Source organism: Magnolia sinica, chromosome 2, assembly GCF_029962835.1.
Source record: "Magnolia sinica isolate HGM2019 chromosome 2, MsV1, whole genome shotgun sequence".
Lineage (NCBI taxonomy): Eukaryota > Viridiplantae > Streptophyta > Magnoliopsida > Magnoliales > Magnoliaceae > Magnolia > Magnolia sinica.
The window spans coordinates 19,733,500-19,758,619 of NC_080574.1; the positions used below are offsets into that span (position 1 = coordinate 19,733,500).

Sequence of the window (25,120 nt, forward strand, 5' to 3'; positions counted from 1 at the left end):
TCTTCTGTTAGAATTGGATTTGGGAATACATCACTCCTTACTTGAAAGCGGTTCAGTCTTACATAAGGCCCTACACCATGATCAGGGGACTAGGATAATCCAATGGGGCATTCCCATCCACCAGGGACCAACGGATCAACAGTTTGTATCTCCTGGCAGTGGGCCCCACATGCACATGATCATCGGCCGCAGAAAACTATATGTTTACTGCAGCACTGGACCTTATAATCAGCATCTCAAATGCTGGCCCACCTGATCCAACAGCTCCCAGTTAGGATGTGGTACTTCCAACATTGCATGGCCATGCAAATAAATATCTTGGGTTTGAGTCAGACCGACCTTTTTTTACTTGACCCAAAATCACAAAATGCAAATGCCTGTAAGATCGCCATCAAAATCACTCATCTTGGATCCCTTTAACTGGATCAAAATTCAGTGACCTGCCGATGTAAATTTTGGGGGTGACAATCGGTCAGAAACCTATGCTTTGATTCTTTTCGCATTTGTTTCTATGAATAAATGAATACTTACATGCCTGTTTACACATCTTGATTCATGGCTCATCATCAGTTGCTGGGATCTGTTCCTAGGTTTGCAGGATCCTTGTGGATGACAAAATGGTCCACGATCCGGACAGTGCTAAGTGGGTCCTGATAAGCAGCGGCCGCACTCCACTTGCTAGGGAATCTCCTACGATGGCTCTGCTGCTGCGCTTGTCTTGGTTCACTGTCCCAATCTGGGTCCAACACCCATTCCTTCGGGACCTGCCCATGAAGACCAACGAACCATTATTTTAAGGCCTCAAATCACAGGATCTTACTCGAGGGAGCAGCCTGCAAGGGTGACTCATCAAGTCCGCTGACTTATAGCAGTCAAACCCAGATCAACTCGTATGAGTCACAGCCTGAGTCAATAGGTTGCAAGCACAGAAACCCAGCAAATTTTAAGAAATTATTGGAACTGTTGAGGCCTGATGCATCCGGATAAGAACAGATGCATCCATCCTGTACAAGTGGGCCCATGATTCTGTGATCCAGACTGTTGATCAGATGAGACCCACATTTGATGGCCCAAAAATTTCCAGATAATAAGATCATAAAACATCATCTTGGCCTTTTGCCACCATCACAAAGTGAGACGAGGTAGAATTTTACCTTGTCGACTGCAAGGGTGAAGACTTCAAGGTCACCACCTTTAGTGATGTGGAAGCGAGTGAAGGCCTTATAGTTTGCGATGCGGAGAGAGGAGAAGGCCTCGTCGAAATGGATGTGGAACCAGTTGATGCAGATGTACAAGTAGCTCCCGAACACCAGTGAGACCACAGGGGTTGAGAAGACCCAGAAGTAGAGGAAGATGGATGTGTAGTAGATGATGGTGCCCCCACGGGAAAGTGATGCCATCCCTTTCTTGCATATCGTGCTTCTCGTGACGGCCATAACCTGAAATTGTCCCATGGATAAATGAGAAACATGATGGTTACATGCAAGTGTAGGTAGGATCTTGAATCCTGCTCCCCACCCCTATGTGCCAATGAGAGATAAGTGTTAAGACCTGGGCCAATCCTCAGACGGCTCCACTTGTATATGCCATGGACCAAAAGTCAGGCTTGGCCCAGTCATCAGGTGGATCACACACTTTATCCATTTTTCAGTACAAAACTGACTTCCAGGCCACAGCACATACACGGTGAGGCCTCCCCGATGAACAGCGTACATCTCATAGACATGGCTTGTGTGGGGCATGAGTATCCTTAGCACGACTCTTTCTGGAATATAAAGCTGGTTCTAACCTCTGGGACATCAAAGGCAGACATGAGATACTTTATACATGCTGGGTAAAGACCAAAAGTCCACTGTTCTATACGAGCCCGGAGTTCAGTCGGGTCCGGGAAGTGCTCGCTTTCAACCGATCGGTACCATTCATACAGAGTGTGGTAGCCTGAGACAGATTCAGTTCCCAGTCAATATTAAGAACCATTAAGATGGTTGACGAGAAAAAGAAAAAAAAAATAGCATAAACGGATAGAAAATAATGCAATAGATTTGATGAAATTTCTATCATGAGTTTACGCCTAATCAACATCTGCATTTTTCACCCTCATCTTCTTCTGATTAAAAGTCCATATATCAGACCCATACGGTGCACAGTAGAAGTTCAATAAAAATGCATGCAAAGCAATGGCTTCAGAAAAGGAAAACGGTCAGATATATGAAGCAAACAAAAGATAAAGAAGAAGACACCTGAAGTAGCTAGGAGTCTATGGCGGATACAGGTCTCGATACCCAGCTCCAACAGCATCATGAGAATAATAGCTGCTACCATGTGGGCAGAAACATGGAGTACCCCAATTATAGCCCGCCGTTTTCGTGACACTTTGGATGGAACAAATGTAAATGATACTACCAGCAATACCAGCATTGCTGATAAAGACACGAACGAGTGTTCCAGCATGTACATAAATGCATTCCACATGGTACTGAAGAAACTCTTTAGGTGACCAGACCATGAATTGTCCTTAAAGATGTGGTTGAGCTTACACTGGGAAGTGCAAAAGATAAGTCAGTTATATTCAATAATCAGAGTTAGGCTGAGCTATAGACATGCTGAATATAAGTTATACGATTGGAAAGGCATCTTTCGTTAACTGATATAGCATGCAATGAGAACCATCTAATTGAAGGAATGCCAGATATACTATATCAATAAGAAAAAAAGAGAAGCACCTTATTCAATAAGAACATCTCTAAAAAGTTTGCATTTTCACTTGATAATACCACGCAGGCATGCACCTGCGCACGCACACAAAAATGTGTGGAAGATATTCACATGGGTTGACCCTACCACAACTTGTGGTAGGGTTGAGCAAAGCAGATCCCATCATGATGTGAAAGTGGCATCTGAACTGTGCCTCTGGCAAGTCCTTCAGAACACTGAGGCCCCAAAATCAGCCATATCCGGAACTCAGGTGGGTTATAGCACCTAGAACAGTGTGTAACCATGCCTAAAACCTCTAATTGCACTTTGTGGGCCTACCTGAGTTCTGAAATGGTCTGAAAGTTGGTCAGCCCCCTCATCCAGATGGACATACAGAACGAACAGGTTGGATGTCTGAACCACATCATGGTGGGCCCCACATGCAATCAAGTGTGGGCGCCTGCTCTCAACTATTCCTTGTGGTGTGGCCCACCTAAGTCATGGATTGCCTGATCTTCAGCTCATGGCCCACCACGGAAGGGCGCATCTGATGGATGGAGTGAATGTTGGACATATCATGGTGGGCCCCACACTAGTTGACGTGGATGTCATACACATCATGGTGGGCACCACACTAGTTGACCATATAGGAATATTACCCTATACATACATATATATAATTTCAGAGGCTATTGGTGCCTCAAGCTGGAAGGTTTCACTTTCTTAAGTTGGATGGATCATTCCCAAACAACTTGGGGCTCCTTGTTGGAGTTCTTTCAGCTTGTTCACACTTAATTAGCTTGCATAATTGATGGTGGGAACTGCCTCATCTTTATATTTGGGACATAACTTTAATACATTTCCATCTCTGTATAATTCCCTTCAATTGTTCCAGATAAGAAGTTAACATCTTCAATATCCTATCAAAAGATTGAAAGAAACCAAGATAAAATTGAAAGGCAGCAAAAAACATATCAGCATGGAATTTTTATACTAGACTCTGGTTAGCGAAGTATTTCATTGACTTTCTTAGATTTTACATTAGTTATTGAACCATACTAAATCACAAGGTCATGATCGAGTCTGAATCAGTACAACCACGCCTTCTAGAGTGATATCCACTACTGTAACTCGAAGACTAACACGGATGGTGCGTCATTATAGGCTTTGATGAGGCCATGTTATTGTTGGCTCTAGGGGTGGTGATGCAGGACAATGCCCCTGCATTAGGTGGCAATGGGCAAAGCCAGGCTAGGCCTGTGGCTGGTCCGCCACTTACGACTCAAGGCTCAAGCCCGGACCAAGCCCAACATGAGCCTAGCACAGCAGGCCCAAGCCTGAAAAATGGTTTGTCTTGAGCCCGACCTGAACCAACCTGGCCCAGCTCAAAATTTGATAAATCCATATTTCCCACTTAAAGTTCCTAATCTATCCATTGATCAAGTGGACCACATGCACAAAGAAATAGACATTTTAGAGGACTGAAATGAATGGTCTAGATTTGAGATGTATGAATTGCCGAACTGAGGATTGGAATGGCATATTAATGGTACATAAAACATGTATGTATAAAGTAAGGTAGGGCTGGGCCAGGTGGCCATGCTTGCAAGGCCCAAACCCGGCCCAAAGCTGGCTTGGGCTTGTTGGGTCAGGCAGGCTACGCGGCTCACTGCCATCCTTAGTTGGCTCAATGAATACCTTGTGCTATTCTTTCATGCTTCAAGATGCATACATACCCTGCCAGAAGAGTAGAATAGAATTGGAGTATCCCAAAAGTGCTATGCCCACAGGCACGAAGAGTTCTCCAATTAAAACTACCTTGTTTTGTAACCCAGAGAATACACACAAGTCCTTGGTATTTTCTTTTTTGCCAGTGTCTATTTTTCTATCGAGGGGGTGGTATAAGCCATTGAAAAGATCAACAGAAAAGGTCCTCTCAAATTGGCTTCTTTTTTTTTTTACAGATATTTGGCAGCTTTTCCATCCCTTTCTTCCATGAATTGAGGAAATAGAAGGGAATCACGATACATTCTAAGGAGACTGCAGATAGAGGAAGATCAAGCTGGTATGTTTAGAATTCAAAATTGCAGGTATAATTTCCCTTTTACCCAGACCCACTGCATAAATAGGTTCAAAATGGTTGCCTGAAATGAGTTGATGAATTCAGTCATGCAACAAACAACACCAAAATATCTAGAGAAAAGCAACTCCCAAGCCATTGTGAAATATCTCATTCTTTGCATGCAGTTACAACACCCAGCACATTCTGCAATTTTGTTGTAAGCCAAACCTATTGGCGTAGAATTCCAAGGGGCAGAAATCTGTTTTATTTTTAATCAGCAATAAGGAAATTTTATTAAGAGGGGAAAAGGCCCAAAGACCAAAAACAACCCAGAAAAAAAGGGCCAGATATCTGTTCCTCAGGACAAAATGATAAGATTGTGGCAATCTGTTACAGTCCATCCAATAGTATGGACCACTTCGCAATGTTATAAGCTGTTGACAATTTCTCTTTAAGCTTAATAAAATACGTGCTTAGCCAGAAAGACAATAGCACTTCACAAAGTAATGAGCATCATTTATACAAGGATATCAAAAGAATAAACTTAAGAAAGCTGTATCGACATGGGATGTAATATAACTTTAATATCAAAAGAATAAACTTAAGAAAGCTGTATCGACATGGGATGTAATATAACTTTGATATCAAAAGAATAAACTCAAGAAAGCTGTTTCAACACTGACAAGACTGGCAATCTGTTACAGTCCATCCAATAGTATGGACCACTTAGCAATGTTATAGTCTGTCGACAATTTCTCTCTAAGCTTAATAAAACACGTGCTTAGCCAGAAAGACAATAGCACTCGACAAAGTAACGGGCATCATTTATTCAAGGATATCAAAAGAATAAACTTAAGAAAGCTGTATCAACATGGGATGCAATATAACTCTGTAGAATATATCACCTGTGGGAACATAGAAAAAACCAAAAGAAAGTATATGATGCCACCAATAATGTCGAACTGCCAATTCTTCCTCCGGAACTTCAAAATGTTACCTAAAGCAATCTGGAACCAAGTTACATAAAGAACACCTTAGATATAATAAACAAAGGAATATGCAAAGAATCATATCAAATGTTAAGTTTAAAAAAGCAAGGAGATACGGCAAATGAAAGTCCTAACTTACCCTCGTTGAGTCTTCATAAGAAGGATACGCAGCCTTACTTTCGTAGGAAACTCCACAAAATTTGTTGAAGTTGCTAAAGACATGGGTTGGATGCAAAAATGCCCCACCACAACCGTTAACAAGTAAATGTTGCACATAAACTGGTTTATCAGAGGGAACAAAAGAGTGGCGCATGTAATGGTGCAAATCCCCAGCCACTCGAAGCTTACATCTTCCTTTCAGGTAATCACGTATCAAGTGAGTAACATTCTTTCCAGTTACATCGTTCCAGTACCAATCAAGAAGCCAACTTGGTTCATGTGTCATGACAATCACAGAGTCATTCTCTCCAACCTGCACAAGTTTTCAAATATATTAGAAGCGGTGCTGCAGCAATCCATCCCATCAGAACCAACCTCGACAATAACTCTACTAAGTTCCATTTAACAGCATCACACAGTCATTGCAATCATTATTGTCAGCACAACCATGTAACATGAAATTGGGAGTTAGAACCCACAGTCCTAAAACAAGTATTTGCAGAGAATAATGATAGCTTAGAGATGAAGCGATAATTTTCCAGCTTGTGATGAAACATATTAACTAAGTCTTTTGATGGGTTATGCTACCTTGGATGGTTAAAGTCATTTTCTCAAATCAAAAGGGAATTTTTTTTGTCAAAAAATAACATAAAATAGAGAAACTACAAGAAAGGGAAGGCATTCCCAGACCAGAGGGAGGGCCAACCCTTTTTCAGCCAGGAGAATTGCCAGCATGATTTCCTTCCCTAGAAATGTGGGAAAAGGTACGTATAATCGAGATGCAAATAGACCTAATCTCCTCAATCAAATTTGTGAATCTCCAAGGGGTAGCATGGGAGGAAGACGCCTCTCTTATCACCATTGTTCAGAGTATCCACACTATTACGATAATATCCCCGATATTATCTGTAACTCTAGCTCGGCGATACCGATAGCATTGGTAGCGATACCAATAACATTGGTAGTATCAGAAATTCCAAGTATCGGCAATTTATTGCAAGTAACGCTGATGTATTGGCAATATTTTCAACTGTGTAAATTCCATGTGTTGCTTGTATCACCAATGTATCGACATTGCCAATGTATTGCCAATGTGTTCGACTATGTGAATTCCAGGTGTCGCTTGTATCGTCAGTGTATCAACGATATTTTGATAATATCGCCAATGTCTCGATATCGCCAAAAACCTATATATTAAAAAATGTTTGGATAAATGGATCAATGAGATAGTTGGAGGGTTGGATGAATAGATGGGATGGATGGATGAATGGATGTTTGGATGGTTGGGATTGTTGGATGGATGGATGGGATGGATAGATTAATGATTGGATGGTTGGATCATCATGCATGTGGATTGTGTTTATATGTTTATTTATGCATGGATGTCTTATGTATCAATGAAGTATGCATGTTTGTTTGCTTGTCAATTAGTTTAATAAGATTTAGGTGATTGTTGCGTTACTATTGGACTGATTTCTTACGACATCACATACTTTTAGGCCCCATTAAATGAAATATTATTATATATGCATTCTTTTTGTAAAATTTTGATACCTATATATGCAAATATGTGTATTTTAGAAACTCTTGAAGTTTGACTAAAAAATTCCATCAATTTCCCCATGTTTCCCCAATGTCTCCCTGCATTTCCAGAAATCGACGATGTCGACATTGTTTCCATATCCCCAGCTAGCAAAACTTGCAGCAATACCGATACTTTGAACACTGCTTATCACAATAGTGGAATCCCCTTGAATGACCAATCATCTTTGGCGATGTAGCCAGAGAATTGGGGTTACAAAAGTGTTAATCATAGCTGGTCAGTTGAACACCTAATAAATTATATTAGACTCACAGTATTGTGCTACAGCAGTGTGACACATAAAAGAGTCTTTTAATGAAATATCATCAATAACAACTGACAACCCCCACCCCACCCAATCCAATAACTTGTGGGGGAACACGTACCAATAACATGTTCTTGGGCACAAATGTGTGAATGACAAGCCATGAAAGGGTCCTGCTAGCAGGTAACTTGTCATGCATCACAATGCAGGCTATCCAATCATTCATGGCTGTTTGATTGAATAGGAGCCACATTACATTCCTACCTGGCCATTGTGTTATTCTTTTTAATAAGTAAAGTTAGCATTGGGTAATCGTTCAAAAAAATAAAAAAAGAAGTTAGCATTGGGTATCTCATGTCAGTCCATGATGATCCTAGAACCACAGTAGACTGCACTGCAAGGTACCCAACTCTCCCAGTGCTTCACCTTCCCAAAGCAAGTTTAGCTCTGTAGCCAAGGGATTTATGGTAACATTTTATGCAATTAACAAAGCTTTGGGAACAAGCACTTTTTTCAATCTAAACAATGTGTGAAACTTTGACCACATCAACCATAATTAATAAGTCGCTATCTCCTTGATACAAGTGCTCCAACAACAACAACAACAAAAAAAAGCCTTATTAAAAAAAGGGGTAACCTCTGCTATCAGAAAGCAATTTCCCCAACACGGAGCAGTTTGAACCCAACTATCACTCCCTGCAATCTGTATTCATGCTTCAAATCATCCATTGGAATCTGGTAAACTTAAATCCACCAGCTATAAATTAATCTGCAGCTCTCCTTAACCCAAGTTCTATCTAACAGAGTGTAATTCAATAAAGGGGTAACCAGTGTTCGAAATATCGGTATCACATTTTGTATCACACCCTTGGGATACAGATACGTATCGTTTATTGCATGGGATATATCGGGTGTATCGCGTAATGCATCGCTGTTGTTGGAAACATTGGAAATTGGTCGAATTTTCAATGAAATTTCAGTGATTGTTAAAAAAGATATCAATACATACTTACAAATCAAAAGATTACGAAAAACAAGTGCACATAATAGGTTTTCTTTATATAGGGTCCTAATCAATGCATTGTCTAACTGAATTGATGCAAGTATATTCGAAGTTTATTCATATAATTTATAAATGTAAGAAAATGTGTGGAAACACAAGCAATACAATCAAAAGCAAAAGACGAAACACTAAATTAGGTTACATACATGTTTGATTTTATGTTTGGACACAGATTGCAACCGATTTGCAAGAAATTGGAAAATTTTTAATTTTTTTCAATTTTACGCAACTTGGTTCTCCTCAAAATCAAAGCTCCCAATCTATGATTTTTCATGCAAACCATGAAAAAAAAAATGGATTTGTAACAATTTGACATTGATTTAATATGATTTACAGAAAAAAATAAATAAAAAAAAATTGATCGAAAATAAAAAAAAATTGCTCACCGGATCAAACATTTGGGATATATCCCACTATTTGTGTGTTTCGTATCGTATAGGTGGGATACAAGAAATATTGTGGGATATATCGGCCAATATCATCGATATTTAAAACACCGGGGGTAACCTTGACTAGTACAAAGGAGTTCCAGCCAACACTCTAGGAGAACTTAGAACCTGACCACCACTCAACTGTAATTTGTACCAGGGTCATGGCTAATCTTGTATCTGTGTATGACCATTTAAGTAGTTTGCCTATCTTCAAACCCAGATCCCTACTCCCATTCGGAAAGGATCAAACCAGTGTATTAAATAGCGTGGTAGCGTAGCGTGTAGCGTACGCTACGTAGCGTAGCGTACAAAAAACGCTACATAGCGTGTGGAATAGCGTAAATACGCAGTAGCGTGCGCTACCAGGGCTGTAGCGTACGCTACACATAAGTAGCGTGTAGCGTATATAGCGTACGCCTCAGGACTACCGTAAGAATTTTAAACTAAAAGTCATTTTAGTTAAAAACTTGTTGTTAAATGGTGGTGACTGGCCATCTTTCTTTTTGAGTAGGTGGTGTTAGACTCATATTATAAGACTTGTTTTTAAAACTTAAAACAATTCGTATTAGGGCTTTCGAACAGCCCTATCGCGGTGCCGCAGCAGCCGCAGGTTCCTCATTTTCGAAGCTTTGATTCCAAGATTTCGAAGAGCCCTTCCTCAAATCCGATTTTTGGAGTTCAATCGGAATTACAAGAGCATCATCTTGCAGGAATTTCAGAAGCATTGAAGCCCAAACAAGTGAGAAATCGCGTATCCCTCTTTTCGCAGCCGCGCGAACACGTAACTCCCAAAAATCAATTTTCAGTTGATTAAATCTCTATTCAAGGTATGTTTTAGCCCTTTAATCTTTGTTAATGAGTTTTATTTTTATTTATACTGAAATGTTGTGTTATTTTTTCATTTTTTTTCAATTTTTTTTCTTTTTATGGGGGCTGTGGTGTCTATGGCATGGATTTGACTCATCCAACCATCACGTGCGACACATGCGTGGGGTCCACTGTAGTGTTCTATGCTACGGCCCACGTGTGGGGGTCCTCTGTGGTGTTTTATGCCATGACCCACATGCGCGGCCATGGCCCACATGCGTGGGGTCCACTGTGGTGTGTGTATGGCATGGCCCACATGCGTGGGGACCATTGTGGTGTGTGTATGGCATGGCCCACATGCGTGGAGTCCACTGTTGTGTGTGTATGGCATGGCCCACATGCGCGGGTCCACTATGGTGTGTGTATGGCATGGCCCACATGCGTGGGGTCCACTGTAATGCATGTTTTTTTTTTTGAAGAGAGTGACTTTTATATATTTTGCTTTTTTCTTACTATTTAATATTTATCATATTTTTCTTTTCTTTTTTTAATAAAAAAATAGAAGTATTGTGTAGCTTACGCTACACGCTACGCTATTTCGCTACACGCTACGGAGGGTTGAACGCTACGCAACACGCTACCGCTATTTAAAACAATGGATCAAACTTGAACTGCCCAAAGAATAGAAAAGAATATCACTGGAAAGTCCTCTAGGATTATTTGGAGCAGTTTCTTCAGTCTCTTTGGGGTTTCTTGAAGCCTCAATGGTACTGTCTTGGACCTCATTAAAGGCTGGGTGGCTGGCATTTCATCTCCTGAAGAAATGTTATTTGGAAGATGGTGCCAGCTGCATTAGTGGGGAATATGGAAGGAAAGAAATAGCAGAATGTTTTCAAGGCAAGAGAATCAATTGAAGCTCTCAAACAAAAAATTCTATTCATGGTTGTTAGCTGGGCCACGCCTCTTCAAGATTTCAGAGGGATTTCATTTTATGCACTCATGAAGAACTGGAATTCCATTAAGGATGCTTGTTGTGTTTCTTGTTTTGGCATGGTTGTTTTGTAACATTTTGGGTTTTGGGGGTTCTCTGGGTTCTTTTGGTTGCCTGTGTGCAGTGATCTCTCATCACACCTTGCGGTGCACTGTTGTATGCCTTTCTTTTTGTCTTAATAAAATTTTCATTGCCATCCAAAAGAGAAAGAAAGAAAGAAAATATAAGAATTTCAGTCCACCATCCAAAACATGGTGTAATATGGGAAGAAATAATTGCTCAGAATATTTAAAGCATAGATGCCAGTGCAACATCCATCTCACAAGAGTTTACTGTTTCAGCAAATTCAATATTGCTATGATCTGCATATTGTTCAGCCATTTCAGAGCAGGAATAGATGATAACTAAGCAAGACTAATGAACCATACCTTGTTGTTTATTATTTCTGCAAAGAATTTGAATTGGAACACATCAATATCACCATGAAGAGCTTGGTCAAGACCAAATATCCACCATCCTTTAGGTAGTTGCAGGGCAAAATAACTCTTCTTCTGAGGCAGAAACCATCCACCCAACCAGCTTTTATGACATATATACCTCATAAAAGTGTGAAGACCATCAAACCAATCTGTAAAATATAAAATATCAGCTCTAATGATGTCCATATCAACAAAAATATCAAATAAGAAAACTAATTATAATTTATTGACAGCTGCAATTGATTAACAATAAATTGGTCAAGGTGTCCAATGATTTCTAACAAATGTTTTGAAAATCATATGTAAAAAATAAAAATAAATAAAAATAAATAAAAAGAAGAAGAAGCTTCCAAGAATGTTCTCTTTACTGCAAACTACGATTATTTATGTTAAGGAATTTACATCTGCATCCACCCTTTTGATAGATGCACCCTTCTAAAGTAGAATGTTCTTTTTTTTCTTTTTTAAGGTAGATATACACCCGTTTCTTCCCACCTTTTCTAAAGTAGAAAGAAAGAGTGTATTATAGTTGCAACATGCAAGAAGCATGAAGGGAAACAGCAACCAATTTGGGAGTGAGAATGGAGAAGCATCTATTCCGAAATGTTAGCAAGTAACAGCTAGGAACTGGAGTGGAGTGTGATTCCAATTAGGAGTGGCACCTGGGGAGAGGGTTTGTGCAACTAAGGGGTGTATCAATAAAGAAGACCACGTGACAATAGTTGCCTCCCCTATTTTATGTTAAATATTCTTTAAGCAATATTGAGCCGAGAAAAACACCAACCATGGTTGCCAGGAATGACAAAGCACTGAGGTCCGTCATATTGCTTCAGTTCCGACACCCCACTAGGAAGCTCTGGCTTCTTTACTGCAATATGCTCGGGCTTATACCAAGGTGGAGGCTGGAGAGCATATTCAAACGGGCAAAAAAGGCGCTTCTCATATGTAAATGCAGAAGGATTTGGGTACCTGCACAAAAGTTTGAAACTTTCTTAACAAATGGAACATGCATCAATAAATTAAAATAGCACCTACATAGCATGTTCTCACAAAGACATATCAGATATTAGTTATTTATATTGCTTCCAAAAATGAAATTTGTATGTCACCTACACTCACTAGAAAAGGTGTGTCAGGACAGTCAGCAGCTTGGTATAAATCTGAAACATATAAAAAAAATAGAGGTCTGATAGCCTACAGACACCCCTGCATGCCAACACCTGCACATATACAGTATAACCAAACCATGTATCAGGTGGGACCCACTGAGTACATGACCTGGTCCAAAAATTAGGCTAGTAAACTCATCAGGTGGGCAACACATGGACAAAACAATTGACTATTTTAAAGGACTTGGTTCATCAGAGGTGGGCCACACCATATGGCTCGAAAGTTAGGGTGGTCAATTCATCTACGTACAAAAACTGGGAATGTTTGACAGAGGTGATTTTTTATGCAGCTCTCTCTTCTTGTTCTTCTTTTCTTTGCTGTTGGCAACATGTGAACACAATCGATGTAACCACCACCTATATGGAATAAGGGTCTAAATGAAATAGCTGATGATCTGACCACGTAATTTTATGATACTCATATATTTTGTAATTTATAAATGTGTGTGCACAGCTGTAATTGGTGTGACAGGATGTACGGGCCCAATACATGTGCACAAACAAGTGGGAATGCATGCACAGAAGCAGGTGAAATATGCGTGTTTGCTGTTGTGAACAACTGCATTTCCAACCTCTTGCACCCAGACTCCTAGACTAATCTAACGAAAGATGTTGAGGATTGCTATTTTCAGGGCTTTTATCAGACAATCCTAAATGTTTAGGAGGGGTAAATGAAGCAATTTAGATCAATGCTTTAAATAGCGAATAGCATCACCTCCTCTAAAGTGTGAGGCGTAAGCTACATAGCGTGTAACTGCTTAAGCTACATGCTACTTCTAGATTTTTAATTAAGGTTGTGCTTGCTTGCACCAAATATCACGAAATTTCTTGGTATTTTGCACTAAATTTGACTGAATAATAATGAAATTTCATGATATCTGGTGTAAACAAACAGTCTAAAATAATAGGAAAAAATATGGCAAAGAATAACTATAATGATAAATAAACAGCAACAGAACCAGTTTAATGCTGTTACTTTTATTATTTTACTAAAATTGCCGAAAAGATTAACTTTTTTTCTTGGAAAAATATAACAAATCATTGAAAACATTAATTGATCTTTGTTTTAGTAAAAAATAACTTGCAGCATAAGCTATGTAGCGTGTAGCGTATGTAAATTAGCATGCAGCGTTAGCTACATGCGACTTAAGCTATTTTCATGAGCAACCTAGTGTTATAGGCTACGCTACATAGCGTAAGCTATTTAAAACACTGTTTGATGACATAATCCAAAAATGGTTTTCTCCATTTAAAGTTCCATATCAATGTACCTATCAAGCTAGGTGTCATATGGGAAACCTAATGCTCCAAGTATAAGCAACTGCATGTACAGTTGTCCACCAGATCCTGTTTAGAAAAATGAAATAAATACCGAGGGACTGGATGAACCTCCTCTGGACTGGAAGTAGGAAAGGGCCTTGTGGAGGTAACTCTATTGGCTGTCCTTTGGGTTTTATGGGAAGAAAGGAATGGGAGATGCTTTTGTAATGTTAGCAATAGTGTTGAGAGGGTTTCGAGGAAAGTGATGGGATTTTTCATCGAATGGGCCTCTTGCATAAATGGGCTGAGAGATTGTAATTTCCTTTTTAGTTTGTAGTTTTGCGCCATCTCGGCACTCTTTTTAATAAAATCATCGTTAACTTCAAAAAAAAAAAAAAAAAGGAAGAAGAAGAAGAAACCGAACAAGCAGATAGAAGCTACACAGGTTATTGGTTGATATTGGAATTTGCAGGCGATGGATTTTTTCGTGGAATGGGCCTCTTGTATAAATGGCTGAGAGATTGTAATTTCCTGTTTAGTTTGTAGTTTTGCGCCATCTCGGAGTTCTTTTTAATAAAATCATCGTTAACTTTCAGAAAAAAAAAAAAAGGAACAAGCAGAACAGGCAGATAGAAGCTACACAGTTTATCAGATATTGGGATTTACAGAAAGGATCCTACTTCATGGAAGCTGGGTAGTAATCCATATATACTACAATCCTTCCACCATAGATCATTTCTGTACAAATGTCCTCGTAATTGATGCAAGACTTATCTTGCCTTAAATTCTCATCATCATCATCAGAGCCTAGCTGCAGCATCCTCAATAAGTGAACAAGTCATCATATCCCTTCGCACAATTTCAGTACAAGTCCTTTTAGGTCTTCTTCACATCCTCTTTTCATGGCCTTCAACCCTAATCGATGTTCCCCTTCGTCATAGCCCTACTCACAATTCCAGTCCAAGTCCTTTTAGGTCTTCTGTAGATCCTCTTTTCATGGCCTTCAACCCTAATCAATGTTCCCCTTCATGCCAAAGCCATCTCTAGTCGTTGTTAAATGTGATCATACCATCTCAACCTGCTCTTCATCATTTTATCTCCTACTTGGTACTACTATTAGGATGGCTCTATACAACCTCATTCTTAATTATATTCTTCTTATTGTTCTAACATATCCATCTCAAGTCTCAACAACCACATTTGTGCAATACTCAATCTCTGTTCATGCCAGTTGCGAACTGCCCAACACTGCCTCATACAGCATAGTCTCATAGTTGCCATGTCATATAAGATTTTCCCTTGAGTTTCATAGGCATGCACCGATCACCAACACTCTAGAGGCACATCTCCACTTCATCCATCTAGATTTAATTGCATTGGAAACATCCTCATCAATCTCACCATCTTCTGATGGAGCTAAGGTAACAAACATATATCACTGTGACCGACTCTTGAGCATCGATTTCAACTAAACCCTCACCTTCATGACGTTCTTAATAAAGTTGTATTACAAATGCACCATTTTGGTTTTACTAAATTTTTTAAGCCTCTAGATACTCGAGCTTTCATACAGATGTGCAAATTGCATTTGCCCTCTTCTCTAGTCCCACAAATGCACACCAAGTTATCAACAAAGAACACACAACAAGGAACCTCAGTCCAAGTCCCTTTTGGAAGGCTGCTTTAGATGACCTCATTCTTAATTGTATCCTTCCTAGTCTTCTCATATGTCCACCTTAACAACCTCATTTGTGCAGCAATCAATTCTGCTCATAATGGTTTTTAATTGCCCAACACTGCCCATACAGCATAGCTAGTCTCATCGTTGTCTTATAAAAATTTCCCTTCAGTTCCATAGGCACGTGGCATCATGAAACACTCCTGAGGTAGATCTCCACTTCATCCAGCTAGCTTTATATGTAATGTGAACAGCCTCATCAGTCTTGAGTCTTGGCATCTCATAATAGAGCGAAGGTATCAAAACATGCCACCCCAAGGAATTTGTGATGAGGAAATCCGAGCACCAGTTAGAGTATAACATAGGAAGAGGGCTCTCATTTCTTCATGGCTAGGTAATGAATACATGGGGCCTCGTGGGCCCCATTCGAGTGCCTAACCCGTTGAAGACCCCACATGCATGATTATGCATCTTTGAAGTAGTTTATATGTTTGTTATTTTTTGTTTAGCTCATATTTTTACAAAGTTTTGGGAGTTAGGAGCAAATTTTATTTTATTGAGCGTCTTTATGTGAAGCTTTTTATCTAAGAGCATCTTTTTATTAAAAACAGTCTTTTCTGGGACTATAAAGGCTTGGATGTCCACACCCTAGCCCATTATTGAATATATGAAAACAATTTTTAAAAAAAAAACAAAAAACAAAAACAAAACGAAACGAAAAAACAAAAAAAGATTAGTCTCTTTTCTTTAAGATGAAGCGAATCTCCTGAGATTAGAGTGATTTGGTGTGATGCCATGGAGTGAATCCAAGTTATCATTCTCTTTCATTCTCTTCCATTAAAAGGTATTTCTTCTCCATTCTCTTTCTCTTTCTTTCTAGTTCGCTTTTCTTCTTTCTCCAATGACAAACCATCTCCATCTCCATCCTTATTCTTCCATCTTCAAATCCATACACCTGCAACCTAACCCGTCCCAACTCCCATCCGACCACTCCCCCTTCTTTACATCCCTTGTTTACCCTATTCAAACCCTGATCCCTAAAACCCCAAATCTCAAACCTAGTTTTCTAAAAACCCGACATCTAACCCTCTAAAACCCTAATCTAATTTCCCCAAAATCCCCTAATTTCGCAAAAACCCTAAATTTTCCAAAATCCACAAACCCTACTTCTTAAACCCTTTAACAAACCAAGATACTCCTTTTAGAATTAGATCAATTCCTATGCTAGATGGAAGCAAAGTGTTCTGTTGTGGTATTGGTGGGCGTAGCGGCACCCACCATTACCGATACGGATACGCGCTGTATCAGCCAACACGGGGTGTGTAACGGTGCAATTTTATTTTATTTTTTGGTAAAAAAAATATGAAAAAATATCCATTAAATCCAAAATATTCTAAATATTCCAAACATGCATTCGTTTATAATTTGGAACATGCTTATGGTGGTGTAACGGTCCACTCTTTGATGAGAATGTTGTATCGGGTTGTCTGATGAATTTATTAATTTGATAAATTGGGATTAACTGCAAACCTTTTATATTTAATTTTCTAATTATATAATATCAATGATAAACTTAATAGAATGAATTTAATACCAAAACATCTCACATTTACAGGTTTGACAATTATTTATAGTATTGGTGTATTACATACCTTGCAAATCAGGTGCATTTTATTTCAACATATAGAGTCTAGAGACTTTTAGGCCCTGTTATGTAATTTATATACCTAACAATTGGATATCTTTAACTCTAAAAAAAAATAAAAATTAATATCATTTCCCCAATAGATCCTAAGAAAAAATTGAAATTAGATTTGAGTGAATAGTGTTGTTAATTTGGGGCTGATTTGGCTGACCAATCGATGTCACAAATCAGCCTCAAATTTATGCAATTTATTAGCTCCTATCCCACTAATGATTGATGGACATTTATTGGACAGTGAAAAATGCAAAATATCAAATGGTCCTATTTCAAAAAACAAATGTCTACAAATTAATGGTTAAAATCATTCAAACAATACCATGGCAACAACAATCCCATAATTTAATTGGTTAATTTTGAGTTAATACATGCCTCGTGTACAAATTTTTATGGCCTTGCACATGTGGTCTACCCCGATGTATGTATTGCATATACATGTTATCCACCCGTTTTACCAACTCATTTTAAGACATGGTCCATAAATGAGGCAGATCCAAATCTCATGGGCCACCTCAATGTCTTGCCAACCCATTTCAAGGCATGGTCCAAAAAATAAGGTAGATGTGGACCACTAGTGGGTGAGGCCTTGAATGTGGGGCCCACCTCATTGTATTTGTTGTATATCCATGTCATTCATCCTTTTTGCCAACTCATTTTAAGGTATGGTCCAAAAAAATGAGGCAGATTGAAATTGTAGGTGGACCACACAATAGGAATTGAATTCCCACCATTAAAAACTTCTTTCTTGGGACCAAAAAATGTTTTGGCTCAAGCTATTATTTGGGTTTTCCCTTCAACCAAATCTACGTGACCTTATCAATAGGTTGGACAGCATGGATATATAACACATGCATCAAGGTGGGCCCCATGGTCAAGGAAGCACCAAAGTGGGACCGTAATTATGGTCCAACTCACTGCCAGAAAAAAGAAAGACATGATTGAAAATAAGCCACATTGGCTTGTTTTGAATTGAAAAGGGAGAGGTAGGGTTTCCCTTGTAAATGATGAAAAGAGAGAAAGGGGGACTCCAATTGTTGTGCGGACGTGGCAAAGTTCTACGGGCCCCAATGTGATGTATGTGTTATATCCACACCATCTATCCATTTTTTTCTATCATTTTAGGCCATGATAAAAATAATAATAATAATAAAATAAAATAAAAAATGACAAGCCAATGCTCAAGTGGACCACACTGCAGAAAGCAGTGGGGACAATGATGTCCACCGTTGAAGGATTCCTAGGGCCCACCATGATGTTTATTTGCCATCCAACGTCTTCATAAGGTTATAAAGACTTAAATGATGGGAAAACACAAATATCTACTTAATCTAAAACTTTTGTGGCCCTAAGAAGTTTTCAATGGCGGGCATTCAATCACCCTTTTTTGTGTGTGTGGCCCACGGGAGCTTTAGATCTGGCTCATTTTTGGGCTTGTGCCCTAAAAGGATATGGAAAAATGGATGGATGGTGTGGATATAATGCATACATCACAGTGGGGCCCACAGAACTTTGCCACATCAACATCACAACATGGTGTGCTAAACCATGTAATCCGAGACCTCCTTGGGCTTCGAAATCGAAAAGAGAGAGGGGGGTTCGTAAATGGGCAAAGAGACCAAGAGAGGGAGAGTAGCACGCGATGGTCTCTCTACCTTTTGAGTTTGAAACCCAGAGAGAGAGAGAGAGAGACGATGGTTGTGGCTGTCTCTCTACCCCTTCAATTTCGAAACCTTAACCGTAAGTGAGTGAGAGAGAGAGAGAGACGTTGCTGGCAGAGGACAAGAAGAAAGAAGAAGAATCTTTTCCAAGAACAAGTGTCTCTTTTTTCTTTTTTCTTTTTTTCTTTTTTCCTTTTAAGAAGATAGAAGAAAGTTTTTTTCAGAAGGGAAAACGTTACGGGGTAACAGCCGTTATGCTTCTTTTTCTCGGACCTCACCAATTCGACCTCGAATTGCATAACGGTCATAGTCGTTACCATTACGTATCAACCATTACGGCCGATACTTAACCGACTTGGGACACCTTGGATGGAAGTCCTACCTTCCATAGGTCATATCTAATTGTGTTTTATAAGATCTAACTGACAGGTTGTGATTTAGCCTTGAATCTGAGCATAGTTAAATACTTAAATTCATTAAGCTTGTGATTGATTAACATTATTTTGTGCTTTAAATTGTTCTAGTTAATCCGTTGATGATTTCATTACATCATTCTAGGCTGGGCCATCCGTCCTGCATCAATCTGTGACCATGAATTTTAACTGCATAATTAAATTGATTAACATTAACCTTCGTAGCGTTCTTACTAAAGTTCATTCCAAATGCTCCAATTTAGCAGCTGCCCTCTCTCGAAAGCCATGTCTAGACTTGAAAATCGGTCATGTCACTCAAACGGAACCAAGTCATTAGCAAACTCACTCATCAGTGTGACTCGGTCTCGAATTGAGAAGACCTGTCAAGTCTGCTTGCTGACTTTTGACTTGACACAACTCAAGGCAACTCATACTTAGTCATTCAATTTAATGGGAACCTGCTAAATTTTGTTTTACTGATAGAAATTAAAATGATAGTTGCATAAAGAATGAAGCAAAGCGGCAATCCTCACACAGGTGTAACAAATCATCTGTTTCATAAGTGAGCAAGTATAAACAACTGGGAAGCAATCTTTCAAAAAAAAAAAAAAAAACTAGGAAGCAGGAGCAGAGGTCAAACATTGATCCAAAGCAGGAGAGATACGTGCAACTAAGATTAAGATTGACCAGTGTGTTTCAAACTCACAACATCCACTAATGAAGTGAATATCAATAACCATCATATCATTGACTGCTCGTTTTTGCTATTTTATGTTCTTTACCAATATATAACTACTTAAAATATGCATAACTCTTTCATACACACATTTTAATTATAAAATACCAAGTTGAGCCAAGCGAAAACTAGATGGAGTTGGGTCATTGAGCTTTCAGGTTTTTTAAAAACGACTATTTTTTTAAGAGTTTTTCAACTATGATTATTATTGTTGTTTTTGTCATTAATCGGTGTTATTATTTTGAGGATTTATTATTATTATTATCAATATTTTGATGGGTAACCTGATCCCAGTTACTCTTCAGCAATCATGGCAACCAATAGACATGGCACATATGAGAGGCACTACATTTCTCGCATACATCTTTCTACTGAAGAACAGAACAAACATTGTAAGCTGAAACTGCAAAGCTCTTAACCTGCTGCCTGGCTAAATTAACTCAGGCTTCAGCATAATGTTGATGAATATTGAGACCGGATGCTTCTAAAAATAACAATGTATAGATAAGCAAATTCGGGTCTAAAATTGACAGGCCAAAAGTCAAAAGGTTGGGACATCTAGTGCTCAGGCACTAAGGTGCTTCGTTTTGTTTAACTTTTCAACAGAACATAAATGACCAAAAAGAAAAGGAACGAAAGATGACCAAAAAGAAAAAGAAAAAGAAAGAGAAAGAGAAAGAGAAAATAGCTTACGCAAGATCGCCTCCAATAAGAAGTAAATCTCCACGTGGCAATACACGCATGGAGCCACCATTTTTAAGATGAATGGAAGGCTGAGCGAGTAATCGAGCCACGGCATAGGATGAGTTTCCACCATCTCCAGTATCAGCCATGAAATCAAACCACATATCTTCTCTTTGACTGAAATGGTCGTACAGAAGATCGCCCCATTTAGATTCATCTTGGACCTTGGTCATTGCAGCCTGGTTGCAGGAGAAAAGTTAATGAAGATATTTCAAAATTTCCAAAAGACAATTCTGCTAGATATATAAAACTTAAAACACTAAACTTAAAACACACACCGATTAATGATTGTCATAGACATGAAGACTAATAGGCAAAAGTTAGAACATTCTAACATTTGATACCATCTGGAAGTATACCTGCATCATGCGCATATCAAATCGACCAACGAATAGAGTTACAGATACCAGAAGATCAAAGACCGTTTTAAATAAATCAGCTGATGTCCTGCAACACATAGCCATCAAAACTTTTAGCACTGAACTTCTTCGTTGTTACAGATTTTTTTTAAAAAAAAATGACCATAAAAAGTAGAACATACCCTGAATACCAAGGGACCATGTCCAAGAAATCAGGCTTCATTTGTTTCTTTAACTTTTCATATTCAGATAGAGACAGAGGGTGAGTCAGAGCCCACCTGTTGACATGTCAACAATCAACAAATAAGAAGGGTGAAAACAAGGATGATAATAACTCTATATTTTGGGGTCCAAGCCCACAGCTCAATGGTAGGCAGTCTTTGCTTCAACATTAAGGTCTTGCAGTTGAGCCTAGCTAACCTACCAAAGAAAAAGAATAAAATCACTCCAGATTTTCACCTCTTTTTCTTACACACACACCCTCACACCCACACACACCACAATGGGTACTCAAACTCATGACCTCAATGTTGAAACTCTTGTGAATCTACCACTGAGACATGTAGAGACCCAATCCAGGTTTTAACTTAGAGACAATCATCACAAGGTCACTCTTGAGTTTAGCAAACTCCAAGGATGCTACTTGTTTCATCGCATAATCCAATTCCAATGCAGAACACCAGCAATTAGATCATAATGAACATATGAGTACGAAATTCAAGCTACATGTGTGCCACAACACATGGCATTGTGAAGACCCATAAATGTTACCACATACCCTGTAGATCGCTCCACCACATAATTGGCCATGTAAAGACCTATGAATGTTGCCCACAATGAAAATATGGGGGAGATTTCATCTGATGGGCCTGAACATGATCCACTGCAAACCAACTGAAAAATAAATGGTCAGCAAAAGAGAAGCCCGATTGATCAGAAGAGTTCCAACAAAAGTCCAATGAAATGAGCTTAGAAGGGCTGTTTATACCTCCCCATAGATAACCCACTTAGAAAAAAATGGGAAATCGCTGGCAGACCCAACTGGAGCAAACCAGGATGAGCAAACCTGCTCCTTCAACTCATGCATGTGAAGGAATTTTGTAAGCCATGTGTTTCTCTCTTCTTTCTTCCAAATTGAAAAAGAAAACCAACTAGAGTTCTTTCGTTCAAAAGATTTCTCTCTTAAAATAGCACGGTTTCCACAGTGACTATAAAATACACAGCAAGCCATGCTTAATACCTGCATATGAGAAAAGAAAGAGAAAAAATCACTGTCATTAGATGAGAATTACCGAAGAAAACCTGCATTTTAGTTTGTGCATGACATACCAAATGCATAATCACCACTTACAGCACAGTTTTGGATGATTGTCAGTATTTCTGGCCGTTTTCCTGCTACCCTAGCGACAAGTCCAAAATACCAAAGACCAAGAAATATAATATGGAAAAGGAGAAGAAACAGAACAGATGCAAAGTATATTGTCAAAAATAGAGAGAGATTCATCCTCATATCAACTCCCATTGACTGAAAACTAGGAAGATGATACAAAGCTGCCACGAAGATCCATGTGACATACCTGCAGAAATTACAACTTGCATAGTCAAAAACATGATTTTAATGTCACAAAGCATATTCTAAGATATAACTATCCGCCATAAATAGGATCCCCCAGCAAATAAAAGTATCAAATATTTTACTTGAAACTTCAAAGATATAGTTCGTAGCAAAATACATACCAACGATTGAAGTTTGAATAGCTTGGCTTAATAGTCTTCCGGATGAATGGGGATGAGAAGAAATAGAAAAAACCAAGCAAGCAGGCATACATCGACCACCACTTGATATTGCTGTCCAGTTTTTGTATGAGGGTGTGCATGTTATCAGATGAGATAAAGAAAAGACACCCCACAATTACAGCAGTCATGGCATGCCGTGAATGCTCATGCGGATAAGGATATTTGTGAGTCAGAATCGTCCTGACCCTCTCCATTTTGAGACTATCCAGAAATGGACCAATAGATTGTTTTGGGGAAGGCATAGAACTACTTCCTAGAAGTTCATGTTACTTCATTCGCTTCGAATAGCAGCAAATAAATGGCACTGGAGAAGAACCACATCTAGCAATCAGAGAAGCTTCCAAACCTTGAATTCAACTCTGCACAAAGGACCTGTAAGGAGGCATTGTCATGTTGGCAACCAATGCCTATGGCAAAAAAGGAAGAGTAAAAGAAATCAGAAAACCATAAGACAAGTACTCAGATCACAATTACTTGTAACAGATTGTACATAAATAATGTTGTATTCCAACTCTGATACATGTATAATGATGAGACGCCAATTCTAAAGACACTATATCAGACAAGCATCACTCTTCTTATATGTATCATCTATATATGTTTCCATCATCATCATCATCTAAGCCTTTTCCCAGCTAACTGGGGTCAGCTACATAAATCTTGTCCCGCCATTTCATTCTATCAAGATTCAAGGACCATAACTTCAGTTAGACCATGGGTCATCAAGTCTTTTCTTACCACCACCACCCACGTCCTTTTGGGCCTTCCCTCTAGAGCCTTCAACTTGGAACAACTAACTCCTAACCAGCACAGTTCTTGATCTCCATTGCACAAGACCAGACCATCTAAGTCTACTTTCCTGCATATTATTACCTATTGGTGCTACTCCTAAGTTCCCTCGAGTGCATTCATTTCTAATTATATCCTCTACATATTTCCATCATCATCATCATCTAAGCCTTATCCAACTAATTGGGGCAAGCCTTCTACATGTTTCCATGTGTTCTACAGATCTGAATTGTTAGGATACGCATTATATATAATAGTGCAGGGAACACCTATATTTTGACATCAATTGACATGAATTTCAACGTGAAGCAACTTCATGAGCTATATTGATATGATGAACAACTATGAAATAAAAAATGTTTATTCAGCATTGATTTAAGCAACCAGGCAGAGAATGGACTGCCTTTACATCCATGCAATTTACAATCTCATTTTCTTATTACTGACCTAAATTTTATTGAAGAACAATGATATACTAGAAACACAAGATGCTAAGGAAGTATTTTGCTGGCAAGGATCACCAAATACATAGGTGCAATGTATACTGTATACTCGGGAGGCTCTTCTTAGCATCAAACAGAATAAATCCATAGTATTTTCAGTTAATAACCTGCATGCATTTTCAAAGATTAAGCGTGTGTTTGGAATTTGGATAGACTATCCAACTAAACTGTGAATGTTAGTCCAAAAAAGTAATAATAAGAGAATTTCAATACCCTTCCTTAGCATTCACTCCGAATTGCAACTAAGTTATTTTCAAGTTGGCCTTATCTCCTTTTGATTAAATTGAGGTTTCTCAACTCAATCAACTGTTCTTCAAACACTGCCTAAAAGAGCAACTTTGTTAGGTATAGATATGCGAAATGCTGCTTGTCCATTCACCAAACTAAATCAAACCATGCGAATCGAAAAAGAGTCCCAAGACATATACAACTCATACATACTACGGGTATCAATCTATTTCGAGTCCATAACTGGATTGCTGAGATGACAAAGAAAATTAACAACACGAGAACAAAACCCAAATCGAAATCGAGTTAATCAGAGAAATCTAACGCTCCGAAACTCCATAGACAATCACAGCACCAATATCAAAGAAACCCACCCAAATTCCCCCCCATTAAAACATACCATACTGAAACTGACGTGAGAAACCGGCCAACCGCTATTCCAATCACCATTACCATGATTCATCATGAACCTTGCAACAAACAGAATCCAACAAATGGGCGAAGAGGGAGGGAACCCATAATTGTTTTTGGTTGTCTCATTTATTTTTCTGGGTGAAATTTC

The 25,120-nt window shown here is 38.8% G+C and overlaps 1 protein-coding gene across 4 annotated transcripts; it reads right to left on the reverse strand.

Moving 5' to 3' along the window:
* On the reverse strand, positions 1-24,869 carry LOC131236542 (uncharacterized). Of its 4 annotated transcripts, none has more exons than XM_058233793.1 (16): positions 22,979-23,445; positions 22,593-22,818; positions 22,230-22,481; positions 22,020-22,135; positions 21,424-21,519; positions 21,242-21,329; positions 20,832-21,061; positions 12,307-12,491; positions 11,472-11,671; positions 5,885-6,217; positions 5,662-5,763; positions 2,241-2,538; positions 1,790-1,938; positions 1,155-1,439; positions 532-764; positions 1-252 (listed from the first exon to the last, which is right to left on the reverse strand). In XM_058233793.1, the coding sequence occupies exons 1-15, from the start codon at positions 23,278-23,280 to the stop codon at positions 567-569; spliced, it is 3,060 nt and encodes a 1,019-aa protein (XP_058089776.1). In that variant the 5' UTR covers positions 23,281-23,445; the 3' UTR covers positions 1-252; positions 532-566. The 4 variants fall into 4 exon arrangements, 3 of the variants coding, with proteins under 3 accessions (XP_058089776.1, XP_058089775.1, XP_058089774.1); XM_058233792.1 differs by lacking the exon at positions 1-252 and adding an exon at positions 386-440; XM_058233791.1 differs by lacking the exon at positions 1-252 and having other exon boundaries at positions 386-764.
* Between the last annotated feature and the right edge of the window lie 251 nt (positions 24,870-25,120).

What these genes read in the sequence shown, in the direction of transcription:
- LOC131236542 (XM_058233793.1), bottom strand. Translation starts at nt 23,280, where the DNA reads ATGCCTTCCCCAAAACAATCTATTGGTCCATTTCTGGATAGTCTCAAA. An exon ending in CAATCATCCAAAACTGTGCT is followed by an intron (nt 22,482 to 22,592) that starts GTAAGTGGTGAT and finishes TCTCATATGCAG; the next exon opens with GTATTAAGCATGGCTTGCTG. An exon ending in TTTTTTCTATGTTCCCACAG is followed by an intron (nt 2,539 to 5,661) that starts GTGATATATTCT and finishes TGCACTTCCCAG; the next exon opens with TGTAAGCTCAACCACATCTT.